The 13565-nt window shown below is 44.1% G+C and overlaps 2 protein-coding genes across 3 annotated transcripts in view; one reads left to right on the forward strand and one right to left on the reverse strand.

Annotated features, from left to right (window-relative positions):
• Positions 1-961: 961 nt before the first annotated feature.
• On the reverse strand, positions 962-12159 carry YWHAH (tyrosine 3-monooxygenase/tryptophan 5-monooxygenase activation protein, eta). Of its 2 annotated transcripts, none has more exons than XM_011979002.1 (2): positions 11168-12159; positions 962-2426 (listed from the first exon to the last, which is right to left on the reverse strand). In XM_011979002.1, the coding sequence occupies exons 1-2, from the start codon at positions 11213-11215 to the stop codon at positions 1773-1775; spliced, it is 702 nt and encodes a 233-aa protein (XP_011834392.1). In that variant the 5' UTR covers positions 11216-12159; the 3' UTR covers positions 962-1772. The 2 variants fall into 2 exon arrangements, with proteins under 2 accessions (XP_011834392.1, XP_011834393.1); XM_011979003.1 differs by lacking the exon at positions 11168-12159 and adding an exon at positions 8084-8193.
• Positions 12160-13256: 1097 nt separating this feature from the next.
• The window catches only part of LOC105538951 (chromosome unknown open reading frame, human C22orf24), a 12223-nt gene continuing 11914 nt past the window's right edge, over positions 13257-13565 (forward strand). The window contains 1 exon segment of the mRNA XM_011979001.1: positions 13257-13384. The gene's annotated coding sequence lies outside the window, so the exon portion shown is untranslated.

Below are 13565 nucleotides of genomic sequence, written 5' to 3' on the forward strand. Positions count from 1 at the left end.
GGTGGCTCACGCTTGTAACCCCAGCACTTTGGGAGGCCAAGGTGGGCGGATCGCATGAAGTCAGGAGTTTAAGAGCAGCCTGGCCAACATTCAAAACCCCATCTCTACTAAATATATATAAATTAGCCTGGTGTGGTGGTGGGTGCCTGAAATCCCACCTACTCAGGAAGCTGAGCCATGAGAATGGCTGGAACCTGGGAAGTGGAGGCTGCGTGAACTGAGATCATGCCACTGCACTCCAGCCTGGATGACACAGTGAGACTCCGTCTCAAAAAAACAAACAGAAAAAGGTGTTTAAGGGTTCTGTGTTACTGAACCAACTTACCTAACAAACATGTTCATTCCTAGGTGCCACTCTGGAGGTGATAAAAATCGTGAGACGCAGGAAACCACCTCACTCAAGAACAGTCGGCCAGTGATCCCGAGTCTCAAGAGACACCTTGGGGGCAAGCAAGTATTTAAGGGGTAGGTTAGGCTTTTTCTTTTAACTCAGTGAGGTTTGCTTTTCTATTTTAAAGAATACTAACCATTTAACAATAATCACTAAAGATTTCAGGGATGCAAGTTGTGCCCCTAATATTTTATTACATTAAGAAAATTTGAGGACATGTATAAGCTCAGTATTTACCTTCAGCGTTAAATACGCTCTCAAGTTAAACAGAGACCACAACCTTTCAGAGGTGCTATACTGTGGAAGACTGCATTTTGTTCTGTGAGGCTCATTAAAAAGTACCAGTTACCAAGAAAACTGATCGGAAAGACTATGTTAGCTGGGTTCACAGAAAACTATTTAAAATCTATGAATCCTATGTATATGCTGCAAAATATGTAATGAAATCAGAGGGTGGGAAAACTTGGATAAAGTACTACAAATGCTTTCATGTTTGAGAGATTCAAACCACAATTTGTGACTGGTTAAACAGTACCTTGAGAGGTGAAAAATCAAGACCATACACAGAGATAATATCCCCAAAGCAGCATTTATTTACCCACTGAATTCCAAAACATTTATTTTAGAAGTCTGGCATTTCATAATCACCCATCTTGATTGACATGGGCTGACACACATGGCGCTGTCAGGATACACAAGGACAATAGCCAAAGAGTTACAAAAAATAAATCCATGATTCTTAAACAATCGCAACCAAAAAAAAAAAAAGTTACAAGTATCAAAACTTTTAGATGCATTGCATTGAAAAGAAGGTTTGTGCACGTCATAATTTAAAGAGGCAAAAACAAGGCGCTACTGAAACCTCACGTTAAACAGTTTATTATAAAGCTGATGGAAAGGAGCAAGTTGTCTCTCTGTATCAGCTTCCCTTAACAGTTTTCCATTAGGTGAAGAAAGAGGTGGGAGGGGTGAATTCATTTTTGCATGCACAAGATGTACTGCTTAACGAAACACTATCAGCTTGTTTTAAATGGATCTTTTAAACATCAACTGTAGCCTGTGTTGGCTAATTCTTTCTAATCTTCCCCATTACTTTCGCCTAGATTTCCCATACATCAACAGGCATAGTAAAATGCCTCATCAGAACACACTTCTCCACACAATTCAAAAAGGGAGCTCCTGTGGGCTCAAAGCAACCATCAGTCCAGCAATGCCCATGATTTATCTGAAACTGCTTCCCAAGAGACAGGAGTGCAGATCTGAGTAGCTGTGCTGCCAATACAGATAGGTTTAGCACTAGATATTTAGTGATTGTGGCAAGGAAGAATTGGTGATGATGGGGGTGGTGGGTGAAGGAAGGGCCAGGGGACCTGAAGGATCTTCAGTTGCCTTCTCCTGCTTCTTCATCCTGCTGGTCGCTCGTCCAGAGGGTGAGGTTGTCTCGCAGCAACTGCATGATGAGCGTGGAGTCCTTATAGGAATCCTCGTTTAGTGTGTCCAGCTCAGCTATGGCATCATCGAAGGCTTGTTTGGCTAAGAGGCAGGCTTGCTCGGGTGCATTCTGGATCTCATAGTAGAACACAGAGAAGTTGAGGGCCAGGCCCAGCCGGATGGGGTGCGTGGGCTGCATCTGCTCTTTGCTGATTTCAAAGGCTTCCTTGTAGGCAGCTTCAGAAGCTTCCACCACACTGTTTTTCTTCTCCCCAGAAGCGACCTCTGCTAAGTAGCGGTAGTAATCACCTTTCATTTTCAGGTAAAACACCTTGCTCTCATACTGGAAATCATTGCAGTTCTTGATCAGGAACTTGTCAAGCAGAGACAGGACATCATTGCAAACTGTCTCCAGCTCCTTCTCAATCTTCTCCCGGTAAGCTTTCACTTTCTCCAATTTCTTTTCGTTTCCATCAGCCATGGTTTTCTGCTCAATGCTGCTAATGACCCTCCAGGAAGATCGCCTGGCACCAACCACATTCTTGTAGGCCACAGAGAGGAGATTTCGATCTTCATTGGAGAGAGGTTCATTCAGCTCTGTCACCTGCAAAACCCCAAGAAGATAAACATTGAAAGGAAAATCTGAAAATCTTGGCAAGAAGCCTTCCCTTCAACATAATCAACAATCCTTCTCAAGAACAGGATTATAAACAAGTCAGTCACTCTGGAGAATAAAAACCACCCACGGACAAAACCAATATAGACATGAATCCTATGTGAAGAAAAGACTGTAGTCTAATAGAAGAGATAAATACTTGGCACCCAAAACAGAAAACCATAGGGGCTTGAGAAATTCATAAATGAGGTCTCATAAGATGTTGCTTTCATGTTGGTACAGGAATGGGACTAAGGATAATTAAGAAAAGGTTGTACAGCAGCAGTACACAATGAAGAAAACCTCAAGCTTCAGCTACTCTGCAAAAGATACTCTGAACAGGCCGGGCGCGGTGGCTTATGCCTGTAATCTCAGCACTTCGGAAGGCCAAGGCAGGCAGATCATGAGGTCAACAGATCGATACCATCCTGGCCAACATGGTGAAACCCCATCTCTACTAAAGATACAAAAATTATCCAGGCGTGGTGGGGTGCGCTTATAGTCCCAGCTACTTGGGAGGCTGAGGCAGGAGAATCGCTTGAACCCAGAGGTTGCAGCGAGCCAAGATTGTGCCACTGCACTCCAGCCTAGCAACAGAGCAAGCCTCTGTCTCAAAAAAGAAAAAAAAAAAAACTCAGAACAGTAAGATCATGCGGTCCCTTTGTCAGATGTTCAAAGACGACAGACTGGAAGTGTTCCAGACTCTGCTTCCAGCTTTACATTCTGGAAAGAACCAACCACTCCTCAAATACACATTAACAGGTGGTGGGGCTCCACAGATCAGATGAACATCACACAGATCCAGTGGCCAGAGCTTCACCCTGTGTGGCCACACATGGAACCCTGACTGATACTCCCAGCCCTCTCCCAAACCAAAATGAAGAAGAATTCATTAGTGACATGAAAGTGCCCCCAGCTCCAGGTGAAAAGAAGCACAGCTACTCAGCAGCAAGTTGTACTCTGACCTACCTCACAGGAAACTGGTCATCAAGGATGGAAGCATCAATTATTTTAAGTGGGAGAGTTAAATTTCACAAGCTTTAACTTCCCTTCGTTCTCCCTGATGCCAGCTACAAGTGAACTAGCTGTGCAGTTAGTAGGAAGAGCATTATTAGACTTTGCAGTGGGTTGAACTGTGTCCCCCGCCAAAAGACATGCTGAAGTTCTGACCCCAGGCACCTGTGACTGTGACCTTATTTGGAAATAGGGTCTTTGCAGATGTAATTAGTTAAGATGAAGTCATACTGGATATTAGGGTGTGCCCTAAGTGCAATTACAGGTGTCCTTATAAGGATAGTGAGATTTGGACACACACACACACAGGAAGAATGCCATGTGACAGTGGAGGCAAAGACTGGAGTGATGCATCTACAAGCCAAGGAACACCAAGGGTTGCCAGAAGTCACCAGAAGCTGGGAGAATGCCTAGGAAGGATTCTTCCCTAGAGCCTTCAGAGGGAATGTGGCCTGCCTACACCTCACTTGCAAACTTCTAGCGTCCAGAACTACGAGAGAATAAATTTATTATTTTAAGCTATCCAGTTTGTCGTACTAGGTTCAGCAACCCCTAGGAAACTTTATAACAGAGTTTCCTAACAGAGTTCCTAATAGAATTGGTCTGGGCCCAAGCACAGAAAATGACTTGCTAAATTGACCCAGGCCATTTCACAAGCCCTTAAAAGATGGTGTGTCGTCTATAAAGTAGAGGGATTCCTTAGTATGACCTACTGGTAAAGGTCTTTAATTTTAACACTGAAAAAAAAAAAAAAAGGAGAGCAAAGCATTTAGGAAACCACAAAACACTAAACAAAAAAAGTATTACTTAAACCAATCTGTAAGGACAGAACCTCCAATAGAGGGAAAAAGCCAAGTTCAATAGGGAAAGTTATCAATAGCATATTCAAATAGACACACTTAAAATGAATTGAGAAGACTGCGCAGTGGAGTATCAGAAATCCTGAACAATGATGGTTTATTTGGGGAATTAGTGGTTCAAGGACATAAGCAGCAAGTGTAATCATTATTACATGTAAAAATCAGAAAACTTGTGCCAAGTTCTTACAAAGTAAAACAAGCAATTGTCTGAGTCCTCCCTACCCCCAAGCCCCAGAAAAAATAAAAATACCAGCTCACTCTTAATGTCTCCATTTCCCTGTCCCCAGAACCCCTACTCTTCTGCTACATAGGATTAAGTCTCTCCTTTGCCTACCCACTACCCATCAACCAAACCCCACTTCTTTCTTCAGTGTGGTCTTTGGCTAACAGCTATCCTGACCATTCCCAGGGGTGCCGTCTCCACTCCAGTCAAGTCAGGGTTCTCATTATTCATCCTCACATATTCATCAGTGGTCTCCATACCTCTCACTGTGATCCGCTCCAGTCTACCATGAATCTAAAATCAATGTTCCCTTTAAATCACGTTGAACACCTATAACCCGACTAGTTTCCTCCTCTAGTAAGTGCCTTTAAACACTTACATACATTTTCTTATGGAAAATAGACTTTGTAAATATTTAATAACTTAAGTCTTTTTCTCCCCACATCAGAGGGTCATGTGTCTACATCGTAACAAGGTTTGAGGGTGGCACACCTCACACATGCATGTCAAAACCCAATCATCACACTTATGAACTACAAAAAGATGAATAACTACTTAGTCTTTTAAGGGAGCCACACTTCTAAATCAAAATTCCATCGCAAATATTCTGATAAATTTCAGAATGCTTGAATCCTCTAGAATGACTTGCATTTCTAGAGCAACATTTAATAAAGCATGAGACAACAACAGAATTTGGAGAGCTCCTTTGATCTTGTAGTAATTAAATCCAACTAAGGCCATTTGGCATTAAAATGCAAATAATATCCATAAGGAGTCATAATATACTTCCTCCTGTGACTAACAAAACTGCTTCTGTGAAACTGGCAAAGATACACCAAGGTAACTTCCCAGAGTATGTCATTTAAAGAGAGTGCATATCTGAAATACACGTATGTATGAGTGCTTGCATAACACAAAAGGCAGTATAATTATTAAACCCAAGACATCTGGAGTTTAGTCTGAGCTAGCTATGTGACCTTAAACAAATCACAACCTTTTTGGACATCAAAGGTAAAATAAGCAGGATTAGCCCAAATGATCTCCAAGGCCGCCTTCAGCTCCAACACTCCATGGTTTCATTTTTCCTGTGCACCAATAAAAGGTGTGGCACAGCATGATGAAGTTGATCCTACTAACGTGAAGTTTGGGTGTTATCTGTAAGAACATTCTTTCTCCCTCAGGAATGAACTGCCAAAAAGGCTACTGGGCAGTATTTATGACACCTTCACAAGAAAAATCATTTACTGGGAGTAGTAGTGTTTATGTAACAATCATCTGGTTGCCTGCCAGTCTGAATGAATCACTATCAGCATTAGCTGAGGATGACTAACATATCTCAGCAAGCAAATATTGTTCCTCATACCCCAGCCAGGGCCTAACTAGGAAATAACTGGATATATTTAAATACAGTATTTTTTAATACTCCTGGGTTATAATTCAGTTGACAAAAGGAAACATGAAATGAAGATGGCTTACTACTTGAACAGATAACTAAAGAAATCTGAGTTTTTCCCAGACTGGAAAATTATAGACCCATGTAAAATCAGATGGTCCATTAAAACAAAAAGATTTATAGCTAATCTTGATAGATGATACTTAGAACCAGTTCCCAACACATCAAATACCAAAATACAGGCGCCAGGAGAACTAATGAAAAGTTCAGTCATAAACTGTACTAAGAGAGGCAAACACTGGGTGACAACACAGAGTAATGGATGCTCTCCAGGTCCCAACCATGCCACCTAAGACCAGCTGCAAAACCTAACGAAATGATTTATTGCATCTCTACAAATCAGGAACATGAAGCAAAAACAAGACATACAATTTTAGAGACAGGCCTAGACAATAGTTTTCAGCCTTCTTTCCACTCTTTAACACCAGGATTACGACAGTCATTTCTGCCACATGGCACCTTCCCTCAGTGTAGCCACGCTGGGCAGTGAGTCTTCAACTGGCTACAAACCAGGGGGTTTGCCACCTCTGCTCACAGCCTCTCTGCTTTCTAGGTGTCCTGATTGCCTTCCCACCCTCTGTAATCCTACTTACACCCTTCCTGAATGACAAACTTAAACTGATGGGCTCTTCCCACAAAGGCCCTCCTCTCCATTTATTTTAAGGACTGGACTCCCTGCCAGCTAGTTTTACTAACGTCCTGACCAAACAGCCTTTGGCTACACCTAGTCCCCACCCCAGGGCACTCATTTCACATTTTCTCTGCTCCAGGACTACCCAACATTGCTAAATGTCAAAAATGACCTGGCCTGCTGATCATTCACTTATCTTCCTATGACACTATTCGTTTACCCAAAAACCCCTACGGGCCTCCTCCCACTACTCACAAGGCAAACAACTATGTGTGTGTGAGTAAAAACAGATCCACCGCCAAAAATAGTACGGGGACTATTGAGGAAAATTTAAAGTTCTTAATCTTGGAAACACCCAACATCAAAAGTAACACTGAGCAAACAAAATGCCACCCCCAAGCTGCCAGGCCATAGCTGCCTAAGTTAGGGGTAATGTCACCTCACTCAAACATGCTGCCATCCTTCACAGCTCCACATATGCTATGGGTTCATTCTTTATAGTTACCCACATCTACACCAACCAGCTTGCTTTTGATAGGAGTAAGTAAATGATTCTCACGATTAAGTAAACATAACCACATCATAAAATCTTTAAGCTTCTTTGGAAGAAGTATGTGTGTACATGTGTGTGTTAAAAGTGAGCTTGAGGAGCCGGGCATGGTGGCTCACACCTGTAATCCCAGCACTTTGGGAGGCCAAGGCAGGTGGATCACTTGAGGCCAGGGAGTACAACACCAACCCAGTCAACATACAGAAACCCCGTCTCTACTAAAAATACAAAAATAAGCCAGGCAAGGTGGCGTGTGCCTGTAATCCCAGCTACTTGGGTGGGACATGACAATCGCTTGAACCTGGGAGGTAGAGGTTGCAGTGAGCCAAGATTGTGCCACTGCACTCCAGCTTGGAGGACAGAGCAAGACACTGTCTCAAAAAAAAAAAAAAAAAAGTGAGCTAGAGGGATGAAAACTTGCTGAGCTCTTTCCCAAGTTTATGCTTAGGAAGTGAGGATCTTGCCTGGCCTGGCCCCAAGCTGGCAAGATATCCACCAACAGACCAAGTCCTATGGGCCACTGTGCAAGAACATCGCCAGCCAGGGTCAGGCTGAGCCCCTTATCCTCATCAGGATGAGGCTGCAATTCTGTAACGCTACTATAGGCTAAACTTCAAGCTCAGAGCAGGCAAGTTCAGGTAAGTTACATCCACTCTAAGCTAAATTTTAGTCAAATAAAACAGCTGCCCTAGTATAGTCAAGAGACTGCCTTTGCCTTGCTTTTGATATAATTGAACATTTTCATGGGGACTGGCAAGGATTAAATACAACAGCATCTGAATGGCATTACTGCATGCTACTGTCCCTAGAGGCAACAGAATTGAAGGCTTCAGAAGCTGTGCCAGGTTCGGATCATTGGAAGTGCCAACACTCACCACCGCAGAAAGGAATGCCACTGCAGCCAGGAGTAGGGTGGAAGGAGCACCAAAATGCTGGGGCAGAAGACAAGCTGCCTCCACTTGGGACACTAGGAGGAATTTTACCAGCAACCTAGAGACAGAAATTTTGGGGCCTGCATAAAAATATACTAAAGGGTGCAGGGAGAAAAATACATTAAAGGCAATATGGAGAAACAACTGGTGTCAAGAATATGAAATAGGCCGGGCACGGTGGCTCAAGCCTGTAATCCCAGCACTTGGGGAGGCTGAGACGGGCGAATCACGAGGTCAGGAGATAGAGACCATCCTGGCTAACACGGTGAAACCCCGTCTCTACTAAAAAATACAAAAAACTAGCCAGGCGAGGTGGCAGGCGCCTGTAGTCCCAGCTACTCGGGAGGCTGAGGCAGGAGAATGGCGTAAACCCGGGAGGCGGAGCTTGCAGTGAGCTGAGATCCGGCCACTGCACTCCAGCCTGGACCACAGAGCCAGACTCCGTCTCAAAAAAAAAAAAAAAAAATTTGGGGTACCCTCTCCAAAACCATATTTCTGGAAAAGTGGGACACTGTAGTCTGTCACTAATATAAAATCCCAGACAAAGACCAACTAAAGAAAATCCCCAGCTCACGCCTGTAATCCCAGCACTTTGGGAGGCCAAGGCAGGTGGATCATGAGGTCAGGAGATGGAGACCATCCTGGCTAACACGGTGAAACCCCGTCTCCACTAAAACTACAAAAACTTAGCCAGGCATGGTGGCGGGCGCCTATAGTCCCAGCTACTCGGGAGGCTGAGACAGTAGAGTGGTGTGAACCCGGGAAGCGGAGGTTGCAGTGAGCTGAGATCCGGCCACTGCACTCCAGCCTGGGAGACAGAGCAAGACTCCGTCTCAAAAAAAAAAAAAAAAAATTTGGGGTACCCTCTCCAAAACCATATTTCTGGAAAAGTGGGACACTGTAGTCTGTCACTAATATAAAATCCCAGACAAAGACCAACTAAAGAAAATCCCCAGCTCACGCCTGTAATCCCAGCACTTTGGGAGGCCAAGACAGGCGGATCACGAGGTCAGGAGATCAAGACCATCCTGGCTAACACGGTGAAACCCTGTCTCTACTAAAAAAAATACAAAAATTAGCTGGGTGCGGTGGCGGGCGCCTGTAGTCCCAGCTACACGGGAGGCTGAGGCAGGACAATGGCGTGAACCTGGGAGGCGGAGCTTGCAATGAGTGGAGATCGCGCCACTGCACTCCAGCCTGGGCCACAGAGCAAGACTCCGTCTCAAAAAAAAAAAAAAAAAATTTGGGGTACCCTCTCCAAAACCATATTTCTGGAAAAGTGGGACACTGTAGTCTGTCACTAATATAAAATCCCAGACAAAGACCAACTAAAGAAAATCCCCAGCTCACGCCTGTAATCCCAGCACTTTGGGAGGCCAAGGCAGGTGGATCATGAGGTCAGGAGATGGAGACCATCCTGGCTAACACGGTGAAACCCCGTCTCCACTAAAACTACAAAAACTTAGCCAGGCATGGTGGCGGGCGCCTATAGTCCCAGCTACTCGGGAGGCTGAGACAGTAGAGTGGTGTGAACCCGGGAAGCGGAGGTTGCAGTGAGCTGAGATCCGGCCACTGCACTCCAGCCTGGGAGACAGAGCAAGACTCCGTCTCAAAAAAAAAAAAAAAATCCCCATCAAAGAAAATACATTTTTGGTTTAAGGGAGTCAGTTCTGGCCTGTGGAAGTTCTTCTGGGGATAATTCAGGGACCCAAACCCACATGGGGACCACAGTTCCTACTTCAGAGCAAGAAAGCCATGTAAGCTGGTGGCCCACCTGAAAGACCCTTTAAATTCAAACTATTACAATTCCAGGGCCTTCTTCCCTCCTCCAAGACGATTACATTTTAAATGCCTAGTTAGTGGGAAACATAGCTCCCTAGTTTTTACATATTTCAAACTATAGTATCCATGTGGCTCTAAGATTTCATACTCATTGGGTGTGGTAGTTCACTCCTGTAATCCTAGCACTTTGATAGGCTGAGGCAGGAGGATTGCTTGAGACCAGGAGTTTGAAACCAACCTGGACACCATATAGAGACCTGTCTATACAACTTAAAAATTAGCTGCGCATGGTGGCATGCATCTGTAGTCATAGCTGCTTAGGAGGATCACTTGAGCCCAGGAGCTCAAGGCTACAGCAAGTTATGATAGTCCCACGACTGCACTCCAACCTGGGCGACAGAACGAGACCATCTCTTTAAAAAAAAAAAAAAAACCATACTAATCACAATTTTGGTACACCTCAAAATCCTCCTACTGTGACACTGATCTGTCTCACCTGGGGCAGTCAGCTGTGCACTTTTACACAGCACCTGCTCATTTCCCCACTTCCCAGAATCTCACAGCTGTTGCAACAACAGCCTTTTGCCAGTGGTTGGGCCAAGTGCCCTTCCTCTCCGACTCCTGTTTCCTTAAACTGTAGTTTTGTTTCCTGCACTTAAGATTTCTATATATATATTCTGCAAGTACTTCAAATGTGTTTCTCCCCGTTTTCTGTCAACACTGTAATCAACTGATTTATCAGTGTTAAAACACCATGCTATTCCAGTAATTTTTACATTTGATAACTTCACAATTACCACCTATGTTTTAATATAAAATAGATTACTTAGGGCCATAAGACATGATGAAATTATGTCTATGAATATCCACCAGAAATCTATCTGGTTATTTTCCCTCTTTCCTTAAATCACTTAGTTTTCCGGACTAACATTTAATCCCACTTTATAGGTTTATTTCAGTTATCAAACGGTACTTACAGAGACTACAAATTGGGTAAGGTCATTCAAAGCCTAGCCTAGAAAGGACTTAGGTTCTACTATCTTTCACAATGTTTCTTCCCACTATTATACTCTATGCAAGCTGGTAGGTATAAGATAAAGAGAGCTTGAAGATACTCCTTTATGCTTCACTTCAGAAACATTTCTTGCTTCTTCAAATTATGGAGAGAAGCAGGGAAGAGAAGTTCTCAACAGGTTTGAGGCAAGACCATTGTTTCCAATATGCACGATTTTTCTTCAAGCTTACCAACACTGTCCTCCAGGTGACGCTGGTAGAATAAGGAACATCAATCATTACAGGAAGGCAATATTATCAGGTGAGCATTTTAATTGTGAAGGAAACAGAAAGCAAGTTAGAAGACCGAAGGCAAAACTGACTTGTTAATAACATCACTAGTTTTATACTTCAGAGGACCTAAAGCCAAGATTAAGTTTCAAGGTTACAGAGTGCTGGCATCAGAATATATCCTCAACACAGGTGTCCTGCTCCATCCTCCCTACAACAGGCTACTTACCTCCACAGCTCTGAACAAAGCCCAGGTAAACCCAGAGGGTTACTGAAATTTACACCTTTTCCAAAAGAGATTAATAAAATAGAGACTGAGTCATCCCAGTAACATTAAGAATTTAATCTACAAACACCAATTTAGCAGGGAAAGTGACTCCTGCCAGTCCTTTCCAACATATTATTTTTCTTTTAAAGAAAATATCTATAAGCACAATATATTACATTTAGATGATGGAGGAGAAATGGTTTATCACAATTCTGAGATGGCAGAATTAAAGCTTGGATTGACTCTTCAATACTGGCTGGCTTTTCCAACTCATTATTTCAAATATAGATATTATAGATTCCTTTGGTTTACAAAAGGCTACCTTAACCCTCCAGAGAAGATCTATGGACACTAGTAGCTAGCTGCAGGAAAGCATTTTACAAGCCTACTAGAAAGCCAATCTTTTTCTCTACTCAAACTAGATTTTGTTCTGGTAACATCTCTCCATTCTTGCCCTTTTCCCCCATTTTAAGTTGCCTCAGGTTTCTGATTGTTCCAGAACGCACCTTCTAGCCATTTTTCCTTCACCTCCATTCCCCTTCATTTAAACCTTGTCCCTCCTTTCTTTTCACCACATTTATTTCCCAAAGGGCTCCTAACACTGCAGTCTTTACGTCTCACTTAGAGGGTGAGCAACCACTTCATGAAAATGTGTGGCGAGGCCTCAGCCTGCATAATCCCAGCACCACTCAGTAACTGGGGAGGAGAGTTTTAAGTGTGACCTGCTGTGGACAGAGGCAGCTTTATCCCAAAGAAAATTAAGGTTCAGGATCCCTTCCAAGGAAATGCATTCAGTCAGTCCCATTTCTGTACAATATGCAAAAATTATATTTTAGATTTTCTTTTAAAGGACCCCCTGAATTACATGAAGTTCAGCCTCCAGACCTAGACGGCCCCCCGGTTTGGAAGAAAACCTCCTGCCTCACCAAAACAGCATGCTAATAGTGCTGAAGTCAAGATCACCCACAAATCAACATACGGGCAACGGTGTTGCTGGTCTCCAAACACACCCAGTTGTGTGTAACAAGGACACCACAGGAAAGGCAACTCTTCAAGTACCTTTCTTACCTGAACAATCCTAAATATTAGGCCCAACTACATATTTTGTCTGACATTAAGGTCAACAGCCTTCAAATGAGCTTTCCAAATGACTTAAGATTTTAGGGAGCCTTTGTATTTGCAGTTTTTTCGGAACTCCCTCCAAAAGGCCAGCAAGGATACATTTACTATAGTCATGGGCAGTAATTCTCAGACTTAAGCCAGCTAAAAATCGCCTGTGAGAGCTGGTTACAATGCAGATATGAGTCTCACCCCCGAATTTCTGCATCTGTAGGTCTAAGGCGGGGTTCAAGGGGCTCCTCCCAGGTCTCAGGAGGTTGTACACTGAACATAGCAGGATGGTGGCCGCAGCTGTAGTTCTATCACTGTGTGACCTTGACACAGTGAGAGGAAATACTCATTTAGAGAAAACGTAAAATAACGTGAAGAGTGAGTGAGATGGTAACCGGAACTCAGAAATGCAGGTGGTGTGTGACCCACGGTATTTTGCTAGGGTGTGGCTGGGCACGACTCCTCCACCGGAGAAGAAGCTGCAGAATCGATTTATGAGGGTCTCGGGAATGCAAAGGCACACAGATTAGTCTCACCTAGAAGTCACGTTTCATTTTAATCTCCAGGCAGACAGAGCAGAAGCAAACCTGGGGCTGTGATGGGCCCCACACCCTCCGCCCCCTCTCCCGCCCTCGTCCACGCCTAGACTGCAGGAAAGGGGTCTTCGCACACAAAGCCAGACCCCCAGGAGTGGGAAGATGAAACCAGAACAATTCGAACAAGCAGAGCAAAACAGATCGGAATTACGGACTTCAGGTCGTAGCAGAGAAAACCAGCTGAGACAGGGCGCCACTCACTAGGTGATTCTTTATTCCAAGTTGGGCAACGGAGGAAGACGAGAGGGGGAGCCCCCGGGTCCGGTGAAACGCTCTAGGAGGAGGAATGCGGCTCCTTCACGTCCCCTAGGGCACCCTTTGCCCCCGCCCGGGATCCGAACTAAGATGTGGCGGCCCCGGCCCGCCCGCCCCCAACGGGGCTGCC

The sequence above is a fragment of the Mandrillus leucophaeus genome, unplaced genomic scaffold (genome assembly GCF_000951045.1).
Source record: "Mandrillus leucophaeus isolate KB7577 unplaced genomic scaffold, Mleu.le_1.0 Scaffold2, whole genome shotgun sequence".
NCBI lineage: Eukaryota > Metazoa > Chordata > Mammalia > Primates > Cercopithecidae > Mandrillus > Mandrillus leucophaeus.